The sequence below is a fragment of the Selaginella moellendorffii genome, unplaced genomic scaffold (assembly GCF_000143415.4).
Source record: "Selaginella moellendorffii unplaced genomic scaffold, v1.0 SELMOscaffold_0, whole genome shotgun sequence".
Lineage (NCBI taxonomy): Eukaryota > Viridiplantae > Streptophyta > Lycopodiopsida > Selaginellales > Selaginellaceae > Selaginella > Selaginella moellendorffii.
In genome coordinates this window covers 1,347,113-1,370,945 of record NW_003314261.1, presented here as the reverse complement: position 1 = coordinate 1,370,945, position 23,833 = coordinate 1,347,113, and the positions used below count along the sequence as shown (strand labels likewise).

General features: G+C 46.9%; 8 protein-coding genes and 1 long non-coding RNA gene across 11 annotated transcripts; 4 read left to right on the top strand and 5 right to left on the bottom strand.

Moving 5' to 3' along the window:
* The first annotated feature begins 3 nt into the window (after positions 1-3).
* Positions 4-1,562, top strand: LOC9663128 (60S acidic ribosomal protein P0). The gene is made up of 5 exons (XM_002960764.2): positions 4-359; positions 429-497; positions 548-646; positions 715-1,107; positions 1,168-1,562. The coding sequence occupies exons 1-5, from the start codon at positions 102-104 to the stop codon at positions 1,312-1,314; spliced, it is 966 nt and encodes a 321-aa protein (XP_002960810.1). The 5' UTR covers positions 4-101; the 3' UTR covers positions 1,315-1,562.
* A 24-nt stretch (positions 1,563-1,586) lies between these two features.
* On the top strand, positions 1,587-3,313 carry LOC9663127. Its single transcript, XM_002960763.2, has 3 exons — positions 1,587-1,671; positions 1,736-2,021; positions 2,079-3,313. Exons 1-3 carry the CDS (start codon positions 1,622-1,624, stop codon positions 3,195-3,197), a joined length of 1,455 nt encoding a protein of 484 aa, XP_002960809.1. The 5' UTR covers positions 1,587-1,621; the 3' UTR covers positions 3,198-3,313.
* Positions 3,314-9,172: 5,859 nt separating this feature from the next.
* On the bottom strand, positions 9,173-11,790 carry LOC9663125 (endoglucanase 25). Of its 2 annotated transcripts, none has more exons than XM_024663990.1 (7): positions 11,630-11,790; positions 11,153-11,570; positions 10,733-11,061; positions 10,187-10,657; positions 9,998-10,133; positions 9,761-9,933; positions 9,173-9,701 (listed from the first exon to the last, which is right to left on the bottom strand). In XM_024663990.1, the coding sequence occupies exons 2-7, from the start codon at positions 11,511-11,513 to the stop codon at positions 9,297-9,299; spliced, it is 1,875 nt and encodes a 624-aa protein (XP_024519758.1). In that variant the 5' UTR covers positions 11,514-11,570; positions 11,630-11,790; the 3' UTR covers positions 9,173-9,296. The 2 variants fall into 2 exon arrangements, with proteins under 2 accessions (XP_024519758.1, XP_002960146.2); XM_002960100.2 differs by having other exon boundaries at positions 11,153-11,561.
* A 186-nt stretch (positions 11,791-11,976) lies between these two features.
* Positions 11,977-13,448, bottom strand: LOC9663124. The gene is made up of 6 exons (XM_024664275.1): positions 13,270-13,448; positions 13,087-13,211; positions 12,727-12,980; positions 12,565-12,652; positions 12,388-12,481; positions 11,977-12,284 (listed from the first exon to the last, which is right to left on the bottom strand). The coding sequence occupies exons 2-6, from the start codon at positions 13,155-13,157 to the stop codon at positions 12,231-12,233; spliced, it is 561 nt and encodes a 186-aa protein (XP_024520043.1). The 5' UTR covers positions 13,158-13,211; positions 13,270-13,448; the 3' UTR covers positions 11,977-12,230.
* Positions 13,449-13,488: 40 nt separating this feature from the next.
* Positions 13,489-15,355, bottom strand: LOC112342384. The gene has a single exon (XM_024664124.1). The coding sequence runs from the start codon at positions 15,336-15,338 to the stop codon at positions 13,641-13,643; it is 1,698 nt and encodes a 565-aa protein (XP_024519892.1). The 5' UTR covers positions 15,339-15,355; the 3' UTR covers positions 13,489-13,640.
* On the bottom strand, positions 15,242-16,798 carry LOC9633540 (L-ascorbate peroxidase 3). The gene is made up of 9 exons (XM_002960098.2): positions 16,626-16,798; positions 16,451-16,575; positions 16,351-16,400; positions 16,222-16,287; positions 16,116-16,164; positions 15,966-16,048; positions 15,822-15,901; positions 15,657-15,759; positions 15,242-15,582 (listed from the first exon to the last, which is right to left on the bottom strand). Exons 1-9 carry the CDS (start codon positions 16,736-16,738, stop codon positions 15,352-15,354), a joined length of 900 nt encoding a protein of 299 aa, XP_002960144.1. The 5' UTR covers positions 16,739-16,798; the 3' UTR covers positions 15,242-15,351.
* Positions 16,799-16,863: 65 nt separating this feature from the next.
* On the bottom strand, positions 16,864-17,386 carry LOC112346375. The gene is made up of 2 exons (XR_002992397.1): positions 17,148-17,386; positions 16,864-17,060 (listed from the first exon to the last, which is right to left on the bottom strand). It is a non-coding gene; the product is annotated as an uncharacterized LOC112346375 (long non-coding RNA).
* Positions 17,387-17,458: 72 nt separating this feature from the next.
* Positions 17,459-19,390, top strand: LOC9663123 (transaldolase 2). The gene is made up of 8 exons (XM_024675185.1): positions 17,459-17,569; positions 17,680-17,821; positions 17,878-18,049; positions 18,111-18,160; positions 18,213-18,513; positions 18,581-18,766; positions 18,824-19,006; positions 19,070-19,390. The coding sequence occupies exons 2-8, from the start codon at positions 17,682-17,684 to the stop codon at positions 19,304-19,306; spliced, it is 1,269 nt and encodes a 422-aa protein (XP_024530953.1). The 5' UTR covers positions 17,459-17,569; positions 17,680-17,681; the 3' UTR covers positions 19,307-19,390.
* Positions 19,391-20,081: 691 nt separating this feature from the next.
* Positions 20,082-22,643, top strand: LOC9663122. Of its 2 annotated transcripts, XM_024673672.1 has the most exons (6): positions 20,082-20,208; positions 20,700-21,190; positions 21,271-21,600; positions 21,723-21,978; positions 22,032-22,136; positions 22,208-22,643. In XM_024673672.1, exons 2-6 carry the CDS (start codon positions 20,786-20,788, stop codon positions 22,372-22,374), a joined length of 1,263 nt encoding a protein of 420 aa, XP_024529440.1. In that variant the 5' UTR covers positions 20,082-20,208; positions 20,700-20,785; the 3' UTR covers positions 22,375-22,643. The 2 variants fall into 2 exon arrangements, with proteins under 2 accessions (XP_024529440.1, XP_002960807.2); XM_002960761.2 differs by lacking the exon at positions 20,082-20,208 and having other exon boundaries at positions 20,221-21,190.
* Positions 22,644-23,833: the final 1,190 nt, after the last annotated feature.

Genomic DNA, 23,833 nt, shown 5'->3' with positions numbered 1-23,833 from the left:
AGACATATTTTCAGGGTTAAAGAGAAGCGCGGCGCGCCTCCGCCTTGCCATCGATCGATTCGCTGGCTTGGCCCCGTGAGTGAGAAGAAGAATCACTAGAGATGGGTTTCAAGGGGACGAAGCAGGAGAAGAAGGAGATCTATGACAGGAAAATGGTCGACCTGCTGGAGAACTACACCAAGGCGCTGATTTGCGCGGCCGACAATGTGGGCTCGACTCAGCTGCAGCAAATCCGCAGGGGACTGAGGCCGGAATCGGTGGTACTCATGGGTAAGAACACTCTGATGAAGCGAACGATCAGGACTTACGCGGAGAGGAGCGGCAACATGGCTGTTCTTAGTCTCATGCCTCTCTTGGTGGTAAGCAAAAAATCGTTTTTTCTCTGTAAAGTTTACTTTCCTTGCTCGAGAGCTCATGGATCTTGGCAGGGAAACGTTGGACTGATCTTTACCAAGGGCGATCTCAAAGAAGTTCGTGAGGAAGTCGCCAAGTACAAGGTATGATCTTTGTTTTCGTCTTTGAATCGGCTTGAATATATTTGCTCCAGGTCGGAGCGCCAGCTCGTGTCGGGCTTGTAGCACCGATTGACGTGACTATTCCTCCTGGAAGCACTGGTCTTGATCCATCGCAGACATCTTTCTTCCAGGTTCGTCCATAGGACTATCTCGTTCTGTGTTACTTGTGATTGATTATCTAAAACCATCAAACTTTCAGGTTCTCAACATTCCCACCAAGATTAACAAGGGAACTGTCGAGATCGTCTCGTCCGTGGAGCTCATCAAAAAGGGGGAGAAAGTTGGCTCCTCGGAGGCAGCTCTGCTCGCAAAGCTGGGCATCAGGCCATTCTCTTACGGGCTTGTTGTCCAGATGGTCTACGACGATGGCTCCGTCTTTGATCCCGCAGTGCTGGATCTCACCGAGGACGACCTCGTCGGTCGATTTGCCACTGGTGTCTCGGCGGTGGCAGCATTGTCATTGGCTATCGGCTATCCAACTCTGGCAGCAGCAACGCACTACTTCCTCAACTCTTACAAGAACGTTCTTGCTGTCGCTCTGGCGACTGATTACTCGTATCCACATGCCGAGACTGCCAAGGAGTATCTCAAGGTTTGATCTTTTCCTTGTCATCAGCAGGGTCTCTAACATTCTCTCTTCCAACTTTTCCAGGATCCCAGTAAGTTTGCTGTCGCTGCTGCTCCTGCTGCTAGTGAAACTCCGGCTGATGCTGCTGGCGGTGGCAAGGTTGAGGAAGAAAAGAAAGTGGAGCCGGAAGAAGAATCTGATGATGATATGGGCCTCAGTCTCTTCGACTAATTCTCCTCTCGAATCTGTCGTTTCTTTTTTTTTTGTTGGAGAGAAACGGCGATCCGTGTTTCTTACTGATGACGGGGGCTTTCCGGGTAGAAAATTTTGTGGTGACTGTGATTGGAGAGGACTGAGAGAAAGGATGAAGCGCTCGCCAAGAAGGTCTTCGATTCGATGCCCCAGCGAGAACGCGGACTTTAGCCACTGGAAAATCAAACCAAATTTTTACTTTGCCATGTATAAAAAGTGTTTTGTTAGAAATTTGATAATCAATTTACACTACTTAAGGTTTAGGGTTTAGCTAGGGCTAGCGAGAATGGCGATGCGAGGAATGCTGAGGGCGTGGAAGGGCGCGGCTTCTCGGAGGTACGTCCCCAGCTCCGCGTTGCCATTCGCGACTGGCGCCTCACCTGCATTCTTCGATCGGCAGCCTCGAGTTGAATCGCTTCCGCGCAGCAGCGGCGCCTTCTTGCGCTCGAGGATGTAGCACAGTCGCGGATGAGAAGCAGCAGAGGGAGGATGAGAGGAGCAAGAAGAAGGAGGAGGAGGAGAAGCAGCTAGTCAAGCTGTGCAAGAGTATCGCAGACAAGCCTGAGGAGAGCACTCAAGCCATCAAGGATTGGGTCGCGCAAGGGAATCGGTTGAAGTACAAGAACTACTTGCAAATCGCCAAGACCTTGGCCGATCATCCCAAGCTCCACAGAGAGGCTGTGAAGGTATCTTGATATTCTACTACATTTTCATCGGTGCTTAGATTTATTTCGTTCGTGTAGCTCTTGAAAACCAGCCGCAATGAGAAGATCGTGGAGAGCAGGACCGCTAGTCTCATACTGGAACTCGGTTTGGTTCTCCGGGAGTTTGGAGTGGCTCCAGCCGAACGCTTCTACTCAAGGCTCCCGGTGAAGTCCAAGTCGGAGGAGCTCACCGTCGCTTTCGTGACGAGCTTAGCCAAGAGATACCCCAAGCACGCACTGAGATGGGTGCAAGGCTTGAATCCCACCACCGCGGAGCTTCACAACGCCATCATCCGTGTCTACTGGAAGCTCAAGATGCACGACAAGATGCTGGCCGCCTACACGACTTTCAGAAACGACCCCAAGCTCTTGCCAAAGCTGGAAACTTACCTCCTCATGCTCAAGTACAAGGAGAGAGTCGGGGGATTGGAGGGTCTCGAGGAAGAAATCCGGGCATTCGTGGAGAAGATCAGGATCAGGAAGGCCAACGTTTACAAGCTGGATCACCTCATGGAAGTCTATGCGTTCTTGGGCGATGCCGATAAGGTGGAAAAGATCTACAAGTTTGTCAAGACACCAAAACCTCCACAGGTTCCTCTCCGCGATAGTTTCCGGGTGGCAGTGAGAGCTTTCGGGCGTCTGGGAATGGTGAAACGAGCGGAAGAAGTTGTGGAGGACTCTAAGGACCATGCCAAGGAGAGCTTCCGGCTGGTGAATCTGATCGAGGTCTACTCCAAGGCGGGAATGATGGACAAGGCCGAGGAGCTGCTGGAGAAGATCGACAAGTCCAAACGGACTTTCGCTCCATACGACGCTCTCGTCCGAGGATATCTTGCCAAGAATGACAGCAAAAAAGCTCTGGAGAGGTTCAAGGAAGGGTGTGCTGTGCGATCGGTGGTTCCAAGCTACGAGACAGTGGCGGCATTGCTGCCGGTGTTGGAGGAGCTCAAGTTTTGGAAGAGTGCCGAGGGGCTGATGCAAAACTATCTCCACCATGCTGCAGGGGACGTGCGTCTCTACAACAGTTTTCTCAAGGTTTACGGTGCTTCTCAGCGCAAGGCAGACTCGAGCATATTGTCCAGGTTTAAGATTGAGGCAGACAGTGAAACTCTGGAACTTTTGAGCCGGGTGAAGATCATGACAGGTGACGGAAAATAAATTTCTTTCACACTGTAAACTTGGAGAGAAACAATGTATATCTCTGAAGAGCACACTATTAAAAACAGTCTTGTTCTTCTGACAAATGGCTAACAATGGTTTTTACTTCTTATATATGTTTACTTCATAATCCTAGATTACTAAATTTAAATATTCTTTCAGTAGACATTAGAGTAGCAATTTTGAAGGATGTCAGGGATCAAATAGTTCAGGTAGTAATGAAGTTCATTCCTAATAAATACAACTGAGGGAAGTAGAAGTCTATTTAGATTGATGGTTAGTAAATTTTGGTTGAGGAACTGTAATCTTGAAAACTGTATTAATAAATTCTTATGTGTTGCATGTAGCAATGATTTTTCACTATGGGATGCCACGTGGACTGAACACTTGGTTTGCTTAATAGTAGTTTTATTATTATTTATTAATCCAATTGATCAGATAAAGTTTATAATTATAAGCATATTTTTAATTTATAAACACAAGATTAATCTTATGAATAACAACTGTTAAATGGTAAAAAATCCAAAAATATTCAAGCATATTCTAGTATATCCACTACCATACAGTTTGCTTAAGCAAACCAAAAATTAAATTTCAATATCTAATGAATATGTTATGAAAAATGCAACTTTCAAGTTCATACAAAATTTTGTTAAAAGTATAGCAAGTAATTAGTATAATTCAGAGCATTATATTGTCTTCTTCTCAATGTAATAAATTTTGAAAATATTTATACCATCTAGTTTTATTAAATAGAAATAAAAAATTCTATTTGAAATGAATCTTTAGAAAATCCTAACAACATTTTGTTTTATTTATATTGAAAAATTAAATGACAAAGAAATGTCTTATTTGATCAGTAAGTTTCAATTATATAATTTAATCTTCTCGTTTCACATTTTTCCCTTCAATATACTTATTATAGATGTCTCCAATATAATCTTTTGATAATCGAGCTTTATACTGTGCTGGGTTTTGTTTGTCTAAAAGCTCTTGGATAGGAGTAATTGTTGCTTGAGCACAAGGATTGAAGAAGGATGCCATTGACATCCTATATAAGTTACGATTCACAATAGCTCTGTGAATAACACTCTTGAATATTCCATTTGTTATAATCTGCCCAAGCATCACAGTTTAAAATAAAATATACATATTAATTTATATTTTACTCACCTCAACTTGATCACCAACATTAACAATTAATGCATTTGAGTTACATCTCACATTATACCATTTACGTTCCTTTTGGATTTGTAATCCACCAACTTGGTCCTGCCATAAAATTGTAATACCACCACTATCTGAGTGTGGATTAAGTCCAAGTGCACGTTCTGGATCTGGACAAGGAGGATAGTAATTCAATCGAACAATCATCTCCTCATTGCCATATGTTTCTTGCAACTTATTCTCATGTAAACCCAATGCTTTTGACATGACCATAAGTAGTCGTTTTCCCAATATTTGCATATTCTTTACATAATTCTTAGTCACCTCCCTGCAAATAGTTTGATAAGTATTAAATATAATAATAATGGTCACATACCCATAATGGATTGGAATATTTGGGTATGGATGATTATTTAAATTGTCACATTTGAACCAATGTTGAAGATGATCATGCCAATCTAAGTAAGATTCCTTACTAGGAGTAAGACTCGTGCAAAACCTCATTGGGTTAAACACATCTTCAGAAAAATATTTCATTTTTTCAGTAGTTGATAAGTTGAAGAATGTATGTGTGTTTTTTACCATATCTTCAATTACATCTTCTGGCACTCCATGATTAATCAGCTATAAAATAAACACATTAATAAACATATAATTTAACACATATAAAGATCATAATTACCTCAAAAAATCCCCATTCCTCACAAGCAAATTTAATATCTTCCATTGCAGTCTTGCTTTGTAAATCAACACATGGAAGATCAATTCCTTCAAAAACCTCTTCTGGATTATGTCGCTTTTCGAATGGCTTTATATATGCACTAGGGAGAGATAAAACATTATGATCAACTAAGTCTTTTACACCTTTGAATGGAGAAGTTGGATCATAAGCGGGTGCCATAACCTTAAAATATACTCAAACCTCAAACTCTATATCAAACTTCTATCTTCTATCTTCCAATTGCTCTTGCTCTTGTATATTTGTGAAAGACCTAGCCCCATTTTATATACCAAAGTCACTGCACTTTCTATGAAATTTCACGTGCAAGTTATTTCTTCAGTGTTGTACTCTTGTTTTCAAAATCCCTATAAAAAAATTCTATTCAAGATATGTCATCTATGAAACTTCAAATTCAAGTTATTTCTTCAACATTGTATGCTTGTGGAATCAAATATAGAATCTCTCATTTTCAAAGACAATCTTCGATAAAACACAAGTATTTTTTTTCAAATGTTGCTGCCTGACAACACAAATTGACAATCTTCACTCCAGTCCAATTCAAAGTCAACATAGCAAACATTATTAAATTCTAACGTCAGGTTCTACCTCCATACTACATGCAGTTTCTTTGTAAGCTGGATGGAAGCATCACAACTTAGCCGTGTCAAGGATAGGTAGCTGGACCAAACTGAAATTTTTTCACATCAGAAAATCTAAGCATTCATTTTCTGGGAATAACCAACTAGAAAAATCTTGTTGTGTCTTCGAATTCCAAAGTAATCTCGAAAGAATACGAGCCACCAGGAAGACGCGAAGAAGCCCCAAACGAATCTTCTCGTGATAGCCGAAATTAGGGTTTATATATGGTGTGCGAGGAAGGCGTAAGTACCAGCCATGGCTGCCCGGACACCATGGTGCGTGTGGCTGGTGCTGGTCTGCGCTTTGATTCACTGAAAACTTTTCTCTTGATCATGCGATCTAGGTGACCAAACTGCGCTGCAGCATGGAGATTGCAAGTCACGGCAATGATCCTTCTGCCTGGATTCATTTGGGACTGGTGGTGCCTCTCTCCCCAGAAGCGATGCATGTTTGTTAGCGACCTCTTTGCGTGCTTGCAATCTGTGCTCTTGCAGTAGCCTTGCATTTCGGCCTATGTTTTGTTTCGATCGATATCCAGGTATGTGTCACTGGATCACACATTCCTTCCGCATAGCCTCCTCTTTGTTTCGATGCCTCCGCTCATCATCGCTGTTCTATCCTGGCCCCCTGAGCAAAGGAGGTGGGGTTTTGATCATCGCATTTGCTAGCAAGCCCGATGGTGACAAAGGCATCACTTTCCTGGGGGATTTGATGGCTTTTCTGGCGGCTCTTGTGTTTGTAGGCTACATGTTTGCTGGGAACAATCTGAGAAGTGAAGCTCTAGACTTATCTTTCTCTTTTTCTTTGCAAACTTGGATGATATTTGCAAGTGTTGGATTTTATTCAACGAAAAAGGTGATTGATTCTTCTAGTTGGAGGAGAATGGTCGCAGTCTATTTAACCACATATTGTCTTCGGAACTCTATGCGTATTACATTCTTAGAAAGATGGAAAAAGGAGCGCAAATCGAACACACGGCCTTCAGATCTTCAGTCTGACGCTCTCCCAACTGAGCTATCCCCGCACGAGGTGATCATTTCGTTTTGCTTGCCAATGCCACAAACGCGGATCCAAAGTTTTGCTCCAGTACTGACTTGATTTCCACGGCGGCGTGCTTGAGACTCCCGCGGCTGTTACAAGCACACAGCAAGCAAAGCCACTCCACCGTGGTAGCACAATTCGGCATGACCCTCACCAGCTCTTGCGCGTATCCGGCCCTGGCCAACAAGTCCGCCATGCAGCAGAGGTTTAGGAGAGAAGTTCCTCTCTTTGTGCAGGAGACAAGGTAGATGGCTGGTGCATCCCCGCAACACTCAGCAGCAATCGAGAAACTTCTCCTGCCAGGCATTCCAAAGAAAGCCAGCAACCATGGTACACCCCGACTGCCATTTGTATTTAAACTTCTTTTTCCAACACCAGAACAATAGTCAAAGCTCTAACTAAGTGCTCATATATATTGCAAGTGTGAGGTGTTTTATGTGTAACTAGAACTCTCCTTTTTAAGCATCAAGAGATTAAGTGATTTTCCAGGAGACGGGCCAAATCCTTCATCACATTTTTAACTCAAGGCAACAAGCTAAGTATTGCATAACACTCTCATTGTTTTGAAATGGACTGAAGGTGGTGGTCTGGTGGTTCTAGATGGATAATAAAACAATTATAACCTAAACTAAACTCTTATAGTATAAACATTTTATTAAATAAGTAAATGAAATTGTTATAGAAACTGTTATATAATATAAAACACATATCAGTTCATTTTTTTTTAAACCAAAAAACTCATATAAATTTAAACATGAGCAAATAATAAAACTTATATATAAACTACATCATATCTTTTTATCTTGAGAAGGTAGAAGATCAATAAAGAAATCCATAAAGATAAATTTCTAAAACCCTCAAGCAAGAGGAAAAGGTTGGAGAAGACTGAACAAAGTATATTGAGGCATCTTGATTTGTTAATATAAATAATAAGTATGAACAAATTGTTCAACATACTTATGTATATAGGGCTACTAAAATTGCTATTAAATCAATTTTAATGAGACACTAAAGTTTCATTGCTAAGGATGTCATAGCATGTTTGGATAATATACCTCACCATCATATACATATAAATCTGTATATTGATAAAGGAGCCCATTCCAAAATTACAATCATTATAAAGTTGAAGAAGCTTTGAAAGAAATTCATTGTCTAGCTTCTTGAACAAATGGACTAATTTATATCTTAAATTAGTGATCAAGAGGAATAAAATTTTTTGTAAGGGAGTTTATTTGAAAGTGAGAGGAATTAAGGAGTTTCCATGTGAAAATGTGAAATAATTAAATTGACCTATCCATGACAATAGTAATTATATTATAGTCAATATTTCTAAGTTTAAAGTCTTACATGAACTTTAAAATGAGTAATTTAGAGTTTTTTAATTTTACATAACAATATTACAATAATCTTGAAGAGTAATATATATAATGTAAGAAATAAATATTTTGGTGATATTACTTATTAGATGATTATAAATATTTTTTTCTGAATATAATTTAATTTTACAGTTGGACAGTAACATAATAATATATTTCTACCATTTAGTGGCTTTAGAAATGACCAATTAAAAATTATTGAATCTTGTAAATAAAGCTGTTAAAGTTGTATCACACAATTGAAAAATAAATTTAGGAAAAGCAAGTTATTTGTTTAATATTCATTATATTCCACCACAGAAATATATTATATTAAATTTCAGAAACTATACTAGAAATTTTGCATGAACTTAAATCTGTATCTATACTAATATATTTATATGTATTAATTAGAAATTATAATCCAGATTTTTAAGATTTAGTATTTGAATTTCTACCAGTTGAACAATTTAAATTAGAACTATAAAATACAATAACTTTTTTTTATATTATTATTTATATATAGGAAGTTAAAACTAAAAAGTGTGACCACCAAGTTTAAGTTTGTGGAGGTGCTCTTCCTCATCCTGCGTGGTTCGAGTGGGAAAAGTAAGCCGGTGGTACTCAAGCTGAGGGATCTGTGCGATCGCTAGGACGAGGAGCTCAGCAAGACGATCAGGGAAGCGGGCATCCCCGTGCTCTACTCGCTGGCCTTCTTCCATCGGGGGGATGTTCTCGTTCCTCATGATGTCCGACACTAGAGTTGGGGACATACCGCTCCTGCACCGCAAGTGCTCGCCAGAAGCTGCCAAAGCTGCAGCGCAGGGATGCAGAGAAGCTGTGTGCGGCATGGACAACCGTGGGGAGCTTCTGTTTACCAACGTAGCCGTCTCAGAGGCCCAGAGTGGAGGCTACGTTGGTATGCTGGTGGGATTCTCGCAGGCCAGGCTTGTGGAGAGCAGCGGCATCTGCTGTCCCATGGAGTGGTCTCATTTGGAGAGCATGCTCAAGGTTTTGCTAACCAAGGGACGACAAAGATGGCGGTGGTGTACTACAAATGATCCCTATATAAGGTGCTGCTTCTCACTTGACTTAACCTTGTTCTTTTACACTAGATCGAGGCACGTCGAGATCAGCGTCAAAGACTTCGAGCGCTGTTATTCCTACTTGCCTTCACGGAGTCCAGGGAGGCGATGGCGGAGGAGGAGCCGGGTACTGCGGTGGAATCGCCGAGAAGATGTTCGAAGCGTCCACCCCCGACGATGAATCGCCTCCCGACAGTGCCACCAGCGCGAACGCGAGGCCAGCGTTCCCGGCCAGCGTTGGCTCCGTGAAGTTGTAGTTACTTCTCACGTCGTGGAAGCGATCCTTGGTGTCTGGCCCTCCAACCATGGCGCCGACGATGGTGTTTGGGTTGGCCTTTTTGCTGTCTCGAAATCTCCAGCCTTCCTGGCACCCGTACTTTCGCTTGTTCTTGGGGATGGATGCCGCTCGGTGGTGTACTTGCTTGGGATACTTGTTGCCGTATCCCACGACGTAGCTCATCTTCCGCGGGTTCTTTCCCAGAATGTAGTCCACCTGTGGAGAAAGGCAAAGGCGTGTGAGAGATATGAAGCATAAGAGAGGAAGCGGCGAACCTGGGATTTCGCAAAGTTGCGCATTGTGTCTGCTGTGTAGAACTGAGAGCCACAATACCATCCAGGAACGTCTCCAGCGATCATGTAGTCACTGAACAACACAGCGAGAAACGCAGCATTGGCCGTGTACTGAAGAGGTGCGGGATTTCCACGATTCAGAATGATCAACCCGCCTGGAACAGAGCAAGCCAGTATTATATATGCATATATAAAAACACAAGAAGCAAAAACCATTACCTGGTGTTCTAGGAAACCTCTTGTACAGTGGGAGGTAAGAGCACATCACAAGATTGGTGTGGTTGTGGAAATTCTTCAGCACTTCTTCGTAAGGATATCCAGGGCTTTGTAGAATTCTCAGTCTCGTCAAGAGCACCTGTAACACACCTGTAAGTTACTACGAGAGCAAAGAGCGTTGGTCGACATTACCTGCGCACCAAAAAGCTTGTTATCCCAATCGAAAACACCGTAGTATGGACCTCCTCCATAGGCTCCGGCGTTCCTTCCAATACCATATGTTGTGACTAGCTGTAGGTAGGACGAGTTTCCTGTAGCATAGTATAACCAAGCTCCACCCCATAGAAACTCGTCAAAGTATCCGGACGAGTTGTAAAACTGGGCTGCATCAGATCCACCAGCACTGTAGCGACCTCTTTTTTCCCTGGCCATCTTGAAGAGTGCCCTTGCACCATTGACTAGCCTTTGGGAGTACGGTGCATTGTCCTTGAAAACTATGGAAGCGGCCGCAAGTGCCGCGGCCATTTCACCAGCCAAGTCTGATCCCGTGCCGAGCTGGGAAACCGGGCGAGGATAATCCATGTCCTCTGGTCGCTCCCAGCAAGAGTGATCGTTTGGAGTGGCAGTAGCTGTGGCATCGCCTCCGGTTGTGCCAGTACCAACCTTTATAAAAGAAAGAGTTTGGAGAACTTCATCAGGACACAATCACCATAGAAACATGCGAGAATTTCAACGTACTTGTGCGTAGATGTAGTCGATGTGAGTGGTGGTTTCATTGTAAATCTGGAGCCCCGTCGAGTTGAAAGTCTTGAGAATGTAGTCCATTCCCCATTTTATAAGCTCCGTGACATGCGCAAGCTCGCCGGCCGCCTCGTACTTGGCACGGTACTCAATCACACTCCAGCTGAGAAGAGTCATGGTGTAGGCCTGCGGGAACAAAAACTTGATGTTGTCACCAGCGTCGTAGTAGCCCCCGATCAAGTTACCGTGGATCCCAGGATCCACCCCATCTTGCATGCCAGAATTGCCTCTAAAAGATACGTTGTTGTGCTTCGGGAGCTTCCCAGCTGCAAAGAAAAGAAAAAAGAAAGGCCAACTTAGCGAAAGAGTTCTAAGAGAAATGAAATGCTACCACCTAGGAGCTATGAGCGAGCTTACACTTTTGGGCATTGAAGAACATGAGAGTCTTATGGAGCGCCACCGTGTAGTTATCCGGAGGAGGAGCGTGGCGGCGATGCTTGGGCGCTGTCTTGACGATCAGCACCGTGAACCCAATGATAAGCCCAACCGCGACCAATGCCGTGACAATCCCCGTGAAGAGCTTCCTACTGCAAACAATGCAGCCTAGATCCACGACCTGCTTCTTCTTCTTCTCTCCAGCTCCAAGCAGCCAGCTCTGCTGCGTCTCCTCGAGCTTCTGGAGCGCCGCTCGATCCAATTCCATGCTCCGGCTCTGGTCATCGTCGTGGCCCTCCAACTGGAAGACCTCCAGAGGCCCGCCCCACATGTTGTGATACATCCTGGCACTCCGCGAGGGCTCGGATCGCAAATCTTGCCTCTAGCTCGCCTGCATTCACTGCCAGAGCTCTAGAATCACCCCGGGAGGAAGATATTTCGGGAAGAACACAACCATACCTCCACACAAGGCGCCGCTTGGATCAGTCGAGAGCTGGAAGCGCATCAAACATCGCCTGGCAGCCGCATTTGCGAATCGATCGATCGAGGAAACCCTGGCGCTCCTCCCTTCTAGCCAAAGGGAAAGATGGAATAAAACCGTAGTTCTTACTCTATGAAACCCGCCGGAAAGATGGTTTACCGGTGTCGGTGAGTCTCTTCCGGTGAAAGACCACTGTCGGGTAGCAAGCCATGCCCAACCAGACAACGCCACGTGGATCGCCATCGCTCCCTAGTGGTTGGATCGGTAGGTCGTCCTGTGGACGAAAGGGAGCGGTCAGTGAAAGGTCCTTTCTGTGGAGAGAGAGTGACAGCTCGCCCAGAGGTTTTGATTATCATTACTATCAGTTAACCACCAACTTAAACGGGCATCTTTAATACACGAAAGAAATATTCCGAGGGAATTTTCTCTCTCTTTTTCGTTTCCTGTAAGAAAAAAAAAAAACCAGTCTGTTGATACAACCAGAAACTCAATTCGCTCCTCTCAATCCTGTGTGTGTGTGTGTGTGTGTACGTGATCTTGTAGATAGGCGAAAGCTCGGATGGAAACTCTAAAACTCCATCAGTCGTAGAGGCCCTCTTGTTCCCACACATCCACCAGGAAATCGATCATGTCCTGGAAGATCACACCAAAATCACCAGTGAGATCGTGATTCATGTCCAACAACACTTTGACAAGCTACCAGACTTCTAGCCAAGCCTTTAATAGAAAAACTTACGGGTAGAGGTATAGGCTGAGGGAATGGACGATTCGTCGCTAGCAAATCCTGCGGACGATGGTTTGACAAAAGATCGTCGTAAGTCGGGCGCCAGCTGCAAGAAAGACAACCAAAAACAAAAAAAAAAGAGAACGAATGATCTCAGCAAAGCTCACGAACAGCACAGCTCTGGCTTACCTCGCTGCCGCTTCACGAGGGTCTTGCGATCGGTTTCTTTGACGATCTCCAATCCAGAGTCTTCGCTGCTCAGTCCATAAAGTTAAAGCTGTTCCCTGAGGCAAAGTTAGACCCTTCGAGAGAAAGAAAAGAGTAACTTTGGCGGAAGAAACAAGAACCCACCGTTATTAATGTAGCCACCATTGTTGGCGGCGTTGATGCTATCCAAGCTGTGATTGACACCACTGATCGACGACGTGCTCCTCTGCGAAGATCTGGAGTTTGTCAGATTGTTATCCATATCATTCGAGCTGGATGACCACCAATCCTTCTGCGGCGGACCATGCCCGTGAGACCCCCGCTTGGCCGCCTTGTGCTTCCTCGATTTGTCCACACTTCTTACAGGCGGGGATTTTTTGAAGACGCCAACACAGCCACTGCTCTGTTGCAAAATCCAGCAAAAGTTTGCAAAGAACAAACATCACTAGTATATCTCGATCGAGAAAAGAAAGACGAATCAAAAGAATGGTTGTTCCTACGCACCCCATACACGCCGTGCAGTTTGCAATCCACGAGGATGCAAGCTTGAGAAAGTCTGCCAAATGGGACAGCATTCACTGCATTCTTTGTAGAAAAAATCGTTTTTTGGGACTTCTAGCCGGCAATACCTGGACAATCCGAGGGAATGTAAGAGCTATCAGCTCAGAAAACGAATAAAAACCATACCTCGTACTTATCCTGCTCGCTTCAGCTTGCGCAATGTCGTTTTCTTGCCTTCCCTGTCATTGACGCAGAGATTGCAATCGCGCGGCAGCTCAGGGAAAAATGCGCACAGATCAGGTGCGCAGCGATCCAGCGCCGAGAGAGATCCGGCGACGCATTCTCAAGAACCCTAACGCCTCTAATCCCAAACCCTAGCGCCCACCCTAACATAGTACACAATGATTTTGCAGTGAATCACGTTACGTGGCCCAACCGCGGGCCACCAGCTGTGCCACTCGATCGCTGCCCGCGAAGAACATTTCAACAAGGAACTTGAAAACTTAGATTTTTCACGATGAATCGCGAAAAAGTCCATACCAGAGTCTTGGACTTTATCAAGCCGGGAGCTTCAATGGCGATGGTGACTTTGTCGAGAAATTCGTGAGCTCGTGAAGAAGAACTCCAGCAGCAACGCTCACGTTTAAACTGTCCACGGTTCCTGGCCTTAGAACGCAATCCGCCTCCGAGTTGAGCTTCATCATCTCGTAGCGAACCGCGGCTTTCAGTGCTAGTTCGCTGCCACTGCTCGCTTCCACTTGAGCAGCCGCCTCCTCCTCGATTCTCGAAGCTTTCCTGGGCCTCCGGAAAGGAAGAGCGCCTGGGATCCGGATCATGTGTGTGCACGCCGCCTTGACGAAGGGCCTGATCCCAACTCCTTCGTTTCCCAGCACCAGAATTGTCGGGACGTTCTTTGGAAGATCGCCCAAGACTTCGCTCTCGGGGCTGTTGGAAGTTCCAATCACTCTCCACCCGTTGTCAGCCGAGTCCCTCAAGAACATCATCATGTTCTTGCAGGAAAGGAGATCGATCATCTCCAAGGCCCCGGCGCTGGCTTTGCTCACTACTCCACTCAGCGGTGCCGAGTTTTTGGAGCACACCACCACCCCGCAAACCCCGAAGAAGTGTGACGACCTCAGGATGGCGCCGAAGTTCTGAGGATCTTTCACCTCGTCGAGAGCAACCCAGACCGGAGCTCTCGCCAGCATAGCGTCGGGACGATCCAGAGCCGAGATATCAACCATCTCCAAAGGTGACGCATCCAAAACCATCCCTTGGTGAGGCCTGTTGTCGACGAGAACGTTGAGTGCGTGCTTGGATGTCGTCTCTACCCGGAGCTCCAAGCGCTTGGCGGCCTTCATGATCCAGAGCACATCGGCCAGAGCTTTCCTCTTCCCGGGATGTTTCTCGTCGAGACCATTCTGGATGTAGAGCACGTATAGATCTCTTCTCCTCGCCTGGAGTGCCGCTCTCACGGGACCAATCCCATACAGTGCCTCGCCTCTGAGTGCTGGAACTTCCGATGGTTTCTCGTCGATCTCTCTTGGATCATAGTATCTCCTCATATCGTTCCCTCTCATGTCGTTTCTTCCATATCCTCGCTTGAGTCTTCTCATTCCAGTCGGCAAAAATCTTTTCCGTTCTCGCTCATCCTCTGCTTCTTCGAATTCGTCATCCGGATCACTGCTAGCCACATTGCTTTCTTCCTCCTGAATCGAAAAAGAGTCCTTTTTCCTGGCAGGAACGCTCAGCCCCCTATCCTCAAACTTAGCTGGGCTGTTTCTTCTGTCATGCTCTTCCGTCGCCTCCTCGGAATTCTTTGATAGCCTCGCGGCAATCCTGGCGCTGCGCTTGGAATGCGTCGCGAAATCCTCCCCTTCGGCCAAACTACTATCTACACTCCCAATTGAATCTTTGGCGCCGAAATACGCATCCGCAGAGTCGTGCCACTCCGTCGCCGCGCTTCCCTTTGCCCTCCTAGGTGCTGAGGCCGAGAACTGACCTCGAAAAACCACTAACAAATGCCCTGATCTGCTGCTGCCGTTGCTGCTCACGCACTTCCTTGCTCCATTGCAGCTGTTGATGCCGAGGAAGGACGAGGCAATGCGGCCGCCGATTCGCAGCGAGGGCGCCATAGCCATTGCCGCATAAACCCTAATGAAAACCCCAGATAGATTCCCTTTTTTACAAATAAAGCATATTCTCGGGTTTGTTAACTTAGATCGACGGCCCAGATTGGCCGAGCGTTGCTTCATTGTTTACGTCGTTCTACTTGAGAGCAGTCTTCCTGCGAACCTCGTAAGCGTAGCTGAGAACGACGACGATGGCTGAAACCGCGAGGCCAAACGCACTGTGAGCCAGTACTGTCGCAGTGCTCGCGTGAGAATCCACAGCTGGCGATGCCTTTGCGTTTCCAAACGCTGGAGAGGTGTGCTTGCATCCCAGCTCCGAGAGTTTCTTGTGAGACTCGGCGTAATCTTTGAAGAATGCGTCCTCGTCCTGGATCATCACAGTATCGTCATAGTGAGTGAGTCTCAGAAAACTTCCAAAAGCTTTTGTTTTTTTGACGATACCTTTGCATACAAGTCCACGTATGGACGGAAGGACGGATCCTCGAGCAAACACTTGTCTGTTGGCAGCTGCAAGAGGCCCTCTGATTCTCCTCTCAAGAGCTCTCTAGTGTTTGTTCGGACTATACGTAAGACACCAAAAAAAGAGAGTAAAGAGCTGAGACTTACTTGAAGTACGAATTGTCGAACTTCAATGGCTGTGGTGTCCATGGTCCCTCAAAGCCGGATCTCTCCTTGTGGCCTCTTCCCTGAAAAAAAAGAAGAAAAAGAAAAAACAAACTTTTATTGTTCTATAAAACAGGAGAGACTTACTATTGTGTGGCCTCCCGAGAGGGCGACGATATCTTTGTCAGAAAGACCCATTCTAAAGAACACGTCACGGATATGTTTTGCCCCTGAAAAAAAAAAAACAGCCATCCCGAGCTTGTAAACTCATAGCTACATAGAATGAATGATACAAACCTAGATGAGCATCGGGAAGTCGTCCTTCTGGTGTAGTAGCGACGGAATCCTATGGACAAGTTTCATGTTTTCTACTGATCAAAAAGAGCTCAAACAGAAACGAAACCTTTCGGCCAGGCACAAAATCGATCGTAGGTCCTCCAGTTACCTCTACAGCCACAACTCCAGCTAGCTGATAAGCGAGAAAAATTAAAATTGACCATTACCACAAAAAGAAAAAAGAAAATCCATGCACCTGGTAGAGATCCGCGTAAGTGATAGTCGGGTGTTTCTCCTTGATAGGCTCTGCGAAACAATGTTTCTATAGCATATAATCTCCAAAAAGTAGCACTCACCACAGAAATCAATGGCAATTTTGAGCCCATTGTTGGCAGCGTGAGTGTACTCCCGCTCGCTCCGGATCGAGCCATTCGGTCCTCCAGTCTTGGACACGGCATCGTAAGTGCCAGCATCGTGCCATCTGAGAGAGCTAGAAATCAAGAGGAGCTGGAATCAAGAGTGGAAACTTACGCCAATCGCAGCATCAGAGGCGCGCAATTCTTCTCGGCGATGAAAGCTCGGAGATCGCGCCTGGCGGATTCGATCGCCTTGAGGTACGCATTGTCGACGACGGGCACAGGCATTTCGTCCTCCACACAAAACCTAAAAATCTCCCTTCACAGAAGAATGGATGACTATTAGCCGTTGATGGGCATGGTCCAATGAAAGCGGGCCACGTGTTTATAAAGATGGTGGACTCTTCCCTGGAAAAGCAAAGACGACGAGGCGAGCTCGCTATTTTATTCCCTGGCGATGGATTGATACATTGGAAGAAATTTTCTTTTGCTTGCTATGGATGAGATCATCGATGCGGTCGAGTCGATAGCGATGGATTTACTCGTCACTCCGTGAGGATCCACTAGCGCCTGACGCAGGCTTGGCGTGTCTTCTTCTTCTTCTTCGGCGCTGCGAGCGAGGGAATAGGGTTTTAGGGGATTTGGGGCAGGAAGAAAGATCTCTCGTCATGACTTCCTGATTGATCTAAGATCTTACTCTGCGTCGTCGCCTCCTCCTGCGCATCAGCGATGGCGGCGCCGCCCTGGCAGCCGCGCGGCTTCGTGTTCTTGTCGATCGCACCATCGTTTCCTTCCTCCAATGTCTCTTCTTTCTCAACCAAAGAGCTCCTCTTTAATGTGATCACGGTAAAGCGTCGCGCCTTTATTTTTGCCAAGTCAGCAGCTACCGTTTGAATGTCAGCCGTTGGATGTTACCACGTGGAAGTCGTGCCTACTGGTCAGAGAAGACCACTTTGAATTCATCTCGGCCGTTGAGATGCCCCGAAGCCACCGTTGGATCCAAGCTTATCATCAAAGTGTCAAAGTAAATAGGCTTCTCGCGAGGAGCTAGGGGCGAGCTCTCTTTGTGCCCGATCGCAGTCGTCTAGGGTCGAGCGCGCGGTCCACGCTCGATATCAGGTAAAACCCTGCGATCTCTGCTGCATTTGTGGTTCTAGGTTGCGATCATCGATCGATTCTCTTGTGAAAATCTTTCGCTCACGAGCTTGGTAAATCTTGTGTTCCGGCAGGCATGGCGTTACTCAAGGCGCAATCCTTAAGCTCGCTAGGTCTTTCGCGATCTGATGCTACTAGGTTCTCGGCCGGTGGCTCCTCTACACAGAGATTATGTGTGATACCGCTCAAGAACACCCGTGATCCGCAGGGTTTGAGGTATTCTCCTTTGTGTGTGTGTGTGTGTGTGCTAAGTAACACTGTGCTTTCACTAGAGTGCAATGTATGGTGCTAGAAACGCCCTCCAAGGTGGAGAAACTTACGCTTCTTCACGAGCTCTATAGCAAACACCAGCAAAGTCCATGGTATGACAATCTCAGGCGCCCTGTCACGGATCTCCAGCCACTCATCGACAGTGGCGTCCGAGGAGTAACGAGCAATCCCACGGTGAGTGTGGTCGAGAACAACGTCTTTTCTTTCTCAAATCTTCTCTTCTTCCTTGTGATAGATTTTCCAGAAAGCCATCTCCTCCTCCGACGCTTATGATCCACAGTTCAGGTTCGTAGAAACTTTGACTTAGTGTTTGCTTTTCTACTCTTGTTTTTTTCAGGCAGCTGGTACAGGGTGGTAGCAAAGTGGAGGATGCTTATTGGCAAATGGTCATCAAAGACATCCAGGATGCTTGCGACCTTTTCCTTGGTGTTTTTAGCTCCAGCAAAGGCGAAGATGGATACGTCTCTGTGGAAGTGTCACCTTTACTCGCGCATGAGACAGACGAGACGCTCAACGCCGCAAAATGGCTGCACAAGGAGGTCAATCGTCCCAATGTCTACGTGAAGATTCCTGCGACGGCTGAGTGTGTTCCTTCAATCAGAAGCGCCATCTCCCTCGGCATCAGTGTTAACGTCACCGTAAGCTTCTTAATTCTCTACTTAATTTTTTTTAATTTCCTCTTCTTTTCTTTTTTTTGCGTAACAGCTTATATTCTCACTCCCAAGATATGAAGCTGTAATCGATGCATATCTCGATGGACTCGAAGCTAGAGAAGGAGATCTCTCGGGCGTCTCGAGTGTGGCTTCCTTCTTTGTAAGCCGGGTCGACACTCTCGTTGATAAAAGGCTGAATGAGATTGGCACCGACGAGGCGCTCCAGCTGCGTGGCAAGGTGACGAGACAAAGTTTTTCCTTTTCCTGACTTCCTCTCTTTGCGTTCTTCATGCAGGCAGCCGTTGCACAGGCAGCTCTGGCTTTCCAACTTTACGAGAAGAAATTCTCGGGACCTCGCTGGGAAGCACTGAAAAAGCGTGGAGCCAGGAAGCAGAGACTCTTGTGGGCTTCAACGAGCGTGAAAAACCCGGCATACTCCGACACTCTTTACATCGACACTTTGATCGGCCCTGACACGGTAAAGCGACTAGATCTTTCTCTTTTGTCACTGATAGAAAAATCCATGTCTTGACACGCGCAGGTGAACACGATGCCTGGAAATGCACTGGAGGCGTTTGTGGATCACGGGACGCTGGCGAGAACTTTAGACTCGGACGTGGATGGAGCCCAAAAGATTTACGACAAGATCGAAGCGCTGGGGATCCGGTGGGACGACGTTGGCTCGCTCCTCGAGATCGAAGGGGTGGATTCCTTCAAGAAAAGTTTCGAGGATTTGCTGGTGAGCTTGAAGCTCAAGGCGGAGCTCCTTGTCAAGTGAGCATAGTGAGAATATTTTGCGCCCACGCGCAGAGTTTTTAAAAGTTGGAGAAAGAAAATACGGCCAACGTGTGTTGCACGTAAATGCAGCCCAGCTCTGTTCCAAGAAAAAATGAGCTACGTGACAAGCTGCGGATATTCTCCGTGATGTCGACACCAGGCAGCGGGATCTTTTAAGGTGGCGCGGCGGCGAAATTAGGGTTTGGTGTCTGCTGTCGATGATTTATTTGGTGAGGATTTTTCAACTTGACATGATAGTCACGATACCTTTTCTTTTGGATAGATTAGGGTGGTAGGGTTTGTCTTTGATATGATCCTACGTTGAAAAGATACAAATAAATAGAATGGTCCCAGGCCGATTCTTCGCCATACTCTTAAATCTAACAACAACAATGGCATGCATGAATCATAGATTATATAGAGATTCTGATACTGGTGGAGATTCCGGTCCATTTTAACACCAAACGGTTTTGTTGTGAGTTATAAAATTCCCGCCGCTCACAACATTGAGATGGTCGCGCGGGCGATTTTCAAAACAACCAAAAAAACTTTAAAAGTAAAAATGCCGCCCAGTCGCGAGAATCGAGACCGCGACGGAGACATTCCCGCCCAAAAGCGCTGCGCAGATATTCTCCACGGCCGGCTGCAGCCGTCGGATTGCGATCGGACGGCCTGGCTCGCTGCTGAGGTGGACGGTGACGCGGCGGGCTAGGGCTGACTGGGCGGGAAATAACGGCTAATTTGCTTTACTGCGGCTTTGCCCTAAATCGGTGGCTATGGCGGCGTAATTGCAGGGAGGGATGGGCGGAGCGCGCGCGGAATGTGGAAGAGATCGCGGCCGCCGCCGGGTGTTCTCCGCGAGATTCTTGTTCGCGCTCGCTTATCATCGCCATCGCCGGGAATGTAAGTACCTAGATCGCGAGGACTCAGGCTTGAGAGATCTTTTATTTCTTGCATTGCCTGCAAATTTTTAGCTTCTTCTCTTTCCCTTGAGTTTCGGGCCGGAATCAGCTGGCTTTCCCCAGTATTTCCCCCCGCCCCATGTCATTGCCCCCGTGGCTTCGCTTTCGCAAGCAAAGACTGGCTTTTTCTACAGTGCTGGGGTTCTCTTCTCTTTTTTTTTCTTTGGTCTCTTCTTTGTCTGGCCGGGCCGACTTGAGATTCCTTGGCTGTTTTAACTTTTAAAGAGTGTGTTGTGCGCGACTGGCACATCTTTCCGCGTTGTTCCTATTATCCTCTCCTCCCCTTCGTCTCTCTTGCTTGTGGAAGTGGCAAAACGAAAGATCTACGCCATTTGCTCATTGGGTGTCTGTGTGCTTGGATGTCTGTGCGCTTGCTCTGTTCATCTCCTCTTTGGTGGCTCTGAAAGATGTTTTTCCATCGCTTCTTCACAGTTGTGGAGCTTTCCTTCCAGGCATTGAGGTAACGGCTCCAGTCAAAAACAGATCCCGGGGACTTGGGTCGTCGTTTCTCCCAGTGAATGGGAGATTTTTTTCCGGTGTCGCCGAATAAGATGGGTTTGGAGGCCAGAGCAGTGGTGATTCCGGGTGGTAGCAGCGGCGGCAGTAGCAGTAGCAGTAGCAGTAGCAATAGCAATAGCAGCGGTGCTTCTCCGACTTCTCAGCACCAGTGGGGGGAGAGTAATTGTTTTGGGGGATGTTCTACTCCTCCGGGCCTGTTGTCGGACTACTCGTTTGCCGAGACCGAGAGCAGCGAGGATGACGACTTCGTGGCGGGGCTGGCTGAGCAAATGGCTCATTCCATGCTCGATGATAGTGACGAAACTAGTGAGGTAGATAACGTAGATAGAGTTGGTTTGTGGGGCGAAAGTAGCTGGAATCCGGTGCCGCACCAGCCGATGGGATCTCCAACGGAGTTCCGAAAGGTATGTGTTGTGTTCTTGCTTTTTCGTTTCTTGTGTGCTGAAAGGAGTTTTTGATGTTTTTTTTGGTTATGATGTCTCAGTGGTCTGCCGGGTGCTGGAGTTCTGGATACGCCATCAACAGTAGCTCCAGCTCCAAGGTTTCATCTCAAGTCTCCTCCCCTCCTTCAACTCCTGGAGGAGCTGCTGTTGATGACGGGTGGGATTCGGCTATAGGGGCCGACATGAGCAGCAACAGGTTTCAGCAAGTCGAGGAGTTTGTTTCTCCTCGTGGAAGTCATTTGCCCGAGGTCCGGTATGGCGCTGCCGGGAATGGGAATGACTCCTCCTTGTGCGTCCTTGCCAAGCCTTATGCCGCTGCTGTGCAGAGAGGGTGGACGCAGAAAGAAGAGGATAGAAGTCCTCTCACTCAGGTACCTATTTCCTTTTTCTTTCTTTTTTTCTTTAGGCAGCTAGCCAGTTTTTCTTTTTCTTCCTGTTTTTTTTCAGCTTTCTCATTGAATACGTTTTTTCTCCTTTTCTTTTTCATTTCCAGTGTCGAGGCTCCAAGCAGGCCGCACCAGTCTGGAATCGGCATAACAGGGCCCAGCCGCAAGCTCCGCCTGCGGCCCCTCGCTCTACATATCGGTGTGGAGTAACTCCACGTCCGGTGGGGCATTGGCCGACACTGCCCCCAGCAAATGGTTCTGTCATGCGTGCCGTGTTTCTGGGAGGAACAGCAGACAGGTCCTCCACCGGAACTGGAGTCTTCCTTCCTCGTAGCAGCAATGACTACGCCAAACGCAAATCATGTAAGCTATTCACTTTTCTTCCAACTCTCAATCAAGCTAACTCTTTCCTTCAGCCTGCTCGAGCGTACTTCTGCCGTCGCGGATTGTCCAAGTACTGAATCTAAATATCGATGACATGCGATGTTATCCGTCAGTGCAGCCTGGGACCTCTCCTCCTGGTGCGTTTCCTGATCATGGCCTAGCATTATCATGGCTCCCTGGCTTAACAATCTTCTCTTTGTTTTTGTAGGAAGCGGTCCTACACTTCCCACTGGAAGTGTTGATGCTGCCAACTTAAGCTACCCCGCGGACGAAGAGTGGCCGCCATCGAGCAGCCAATGGAAAACTTACACCGCGTCGTGCTCCCATCTCCACCAGGCCTCGGAGTCGACGCTTCCCACCGAGTGGAGCTACTAACTTCCATTCTATAGAGAAGACTGGAAAGAGGAGTTCTTTAACAGATCAAACGAGGACGAAGAAGCGAGAAAGAATAAGCAACGATTGCTCTAGAGGTAACTGCTGTACAGTCAAGTCTCATGACCAAGTTGATCCGGCCAGCGTAGTATCATCATAAAACAAAAAAAATATAAGCAAGCGTTTGGGTAGAGCTTGCTTACCGGGAAGATATTTGCAGTGATTTTTCCTTTGGGATTTGAATAAAAGAAAGGAGTGGGTTTTAGAAAGCATTCCCCGAGACAACATCATCTTTGCTTTTCTTTCTTTCATCTTTCTTTGCATCGCCCAAGAAAGTTGGAACAGTGGGAAGGACTCTCGCACAGCCAAGGAATCGGTCGAGTCAGCAGCGAGCGTTGTCTCTTTATCCTGCCAAATCGATCGACGTTGTCACTTTATCCTGACAAATCGATCGACGAAGTCTTGGGAGCTAAACTAAACCAGTGGTGAATGAATGCTCTCTTCTCTAGTATATATCTTGAGCCAAAAAAACACCAAGAAAGATCTTGCCTGCTTTGCTTGCTTGTTTTCAAATGGTGATTGATGATGCAGCTGGCTGGCTCTCTTCTGATCTTATCTAGTCACAGCCATCTTTATCCACCTAGAAAGCATTAAAAAAATTTGGAGAATCACCACCACCACCAAGGAGCTGGATGATCAACGTAAGCAAAAAAGAGAGCGAGAGAGAGAACCCGAAAAACAAGGGAAGGCCATAAAATAAAAAGTGAGAAAGAGAGAACCTCGTGCTGCTGCAGGATCTTGTCCGGAAGTCAGATATGGATGGCATTGTCTCGACGAGTGACGAGTGAGAGCATCTTCTTCGGTCGAGTAAACCAGCCGTCTAGCAGCAGCAGCAGCAGCAGCAGTGCACCAGTTCTTCTCGGTCACGGCTGGATGTCCAGCCTTGGCTCGAAACAAAATCCCAGGAGATGGAAGTTCCTCTTCTTCGGGAAGAGTGGATCCCTGGGCAGCCACCGCCAGCTCCCGCGGCTCACGTCGAAAACCAGCGCCTTTGGACTGAGGTGGCTCGTCACGCACACCAAGTCCCCCACCCCGGAGCAAACCAGCGGCGTCCTCGGCTTGAGCGCATCCAGAAACTCGCGGCACATCTCCACCGGGGCCCTGTTCACCTCCGTCCACGTCCCGAGCCCGGCACCGTGCGAGAGCTCCCAAACTTTTAATCCCTCCTCGACCATCGCCGTCATCGCCGTCGCTGGTTTGAGCTCCGGCTTCGCTGTGGCGGAGCTCCTCCCCTTCACTCGTCCGATCATCAAGAGCCGGCTCTTCTTGTACGCCACCAGCGATGGCGAGGCGAGGCCGGACGGCATCTCCGCCTTCACCTCGGACCAAGTTCGAGTTTTGGAGTCGAAGCTCACCACTCCGTACGGGAGCTCGGTGATGGAGTAGAAGCTCCCGCTGTCGA

Bases quoted from the DNA above. Each gene is read 5' to 3' on its own strand.
- LOC112342384 (XM_024664124.1), bottom strand. From the start codon at position 15,338: ATGAAGCAACGCTCGGCCAATCTGGGCCGTCGATCTAAGTTAACAAAC.
- LOC9663123 (XM_024675185.1), top strand. From the start codon at position 17,682: ATGGCGTTACTCAAGGCGCAATCCTTAAGCTCGCTAGGTCTTTCGCGA. The intron at 18,161-18,212 runs GTTCGTAGAAAC...TGTTTTTTTCAG, and splicing joins GCTTATGATCCACAGTTCAG to GCAGCTGGTACAGGGTGGTA. The intron at 18,514-18,580 runs GTAAGCTTCTTA...TTTGCGTAACAG, and splicing joins GCATCAGTGTTAACGTCACC to CTTATATTCTCACTCCCAAG.
- LOC9633540 (XM_002960098.2), bottom strand. From the start codon at position 16,738: ATGCCTGTGCCCGTCGTCGACAATGCGTACCTCAAGGCGATCGAATCC. The intron at 16,288-16,350 runs GTGCATGGATTT...CTCGCTTATCAG, and splicing joins CTTACGCGGATCTCTACCAG to CTAGCTGGAGTTGTGGCTGT. The intron at 15,583-15,656 runs GTATCGTCAAAA...GTGATGATCCAG, and splicing joins ACGTGGACTTGTATGCAAAG to GACGAGGACGCATTCTTCAA.
- LOC9663122 (XM_024673672.1), top strand. From the start codon at position 20,786: ATGGGAGATTTTTTTCCGGTGTCGCCGAATAAGATGGGTTTGGAGGCC. The intron at 21,979-22,031 runs GTAAGCTATTCA...TCTTTCCTTCAG, and splicing joins CTACGCCAAACGCAAATCAT to CCTGCTCGAGCGTACTTCTG. The intron at 22,137-22,207 runs GTGCGTTTCCTG...TTGTTTTTGTAG, and splicing joins GCCTGGGACCTCTCCTCCTG to GAAGCGGTCCTACACTTCCC.
- LOC9663124 (XM_024664275.1), bottom strand. From the start codon at position 13,157: ATGCTGTCCCATTTGGCAGACTTTCTCAAGCTTGCATCCTCGTGGATT. The intron at 12,981-13,086 runs GTGCGTAGGAAC...GCAACAGAGCAG, and splicing joins AACTGCACGGCGTGTATGGG to TGGCTGTGTTGGCGTCTTCA. The intron at 12,285-12,387 runs GTAAGTTTTTCT...GTGATCTTCCAG, and splicing joins CTCAGCCTATACCTCTACCC to GACATGATCGATTTCCTGGT.
- LOC9663127 (XM_002960763.2), top strand. From the start codon at position 1,622: ATGGCGATGCGAGGAATGCTGAGGGCGTGGAAGGGCGCGGCTTCTCGG. The intron at 1,672-1,735 runs GTACGTCCCCAG...TTCGATCGGCAG, and splicing joins AAGGGCGCGGCTTCTCGGAG to CCTCGAGTTGAATCGCTTCC. The intron at 2,022-2,078 runs GTATCTTGATAT...TCGTTCGTGTAG, and splicing joins TCCACAGAGAGGCTGTGAAG to CTCTTGAAAACCAGCCGCAA.
- LOC9663125 (XM_024663990.1), bottom strand. From the start codon at position 11,513: ATGTATCACAACATGTGGGGCGGGCCTCTGGAGGTCTTCCAGTTGGAG. The intron at 11,062-11,152 runs GTAAGCTCGCTC...TTTTCTTTGCAG, and splicing joins GTTCTTCAATGCCCAAAAGT to CTGGGAAGCTCCCGAAGCAC. The intron at 9,702-9,760 runs GTTCGCCGCTTC...CTTTCTCCACAG, and splicing joins GCAACTTTGCGAAATCCCAG to GTGGACTACATTCTGGGAAA.
- LOC9663128 (XM_002960764.2), top strand. From the start codon at position 102: ATGGGTTTCAAGGGGACGAAGCAGGAGAAGAAGGAGATCTATGACAGG. The intron at 360-428 runs GTAAGCAAAAAA...GGATCTTGGCAG, and splicing joins GTCTCATGCCTCTCTTGGTG to GGAAACGTTGGACTGATCTT. The intron at 647-714 runs GTTCGTCCATAG...TCAAACTTTCAG, and splicing joins CGCAGACATCTTTCTTCCAG to GTTCTCAACATTCCCACCAA.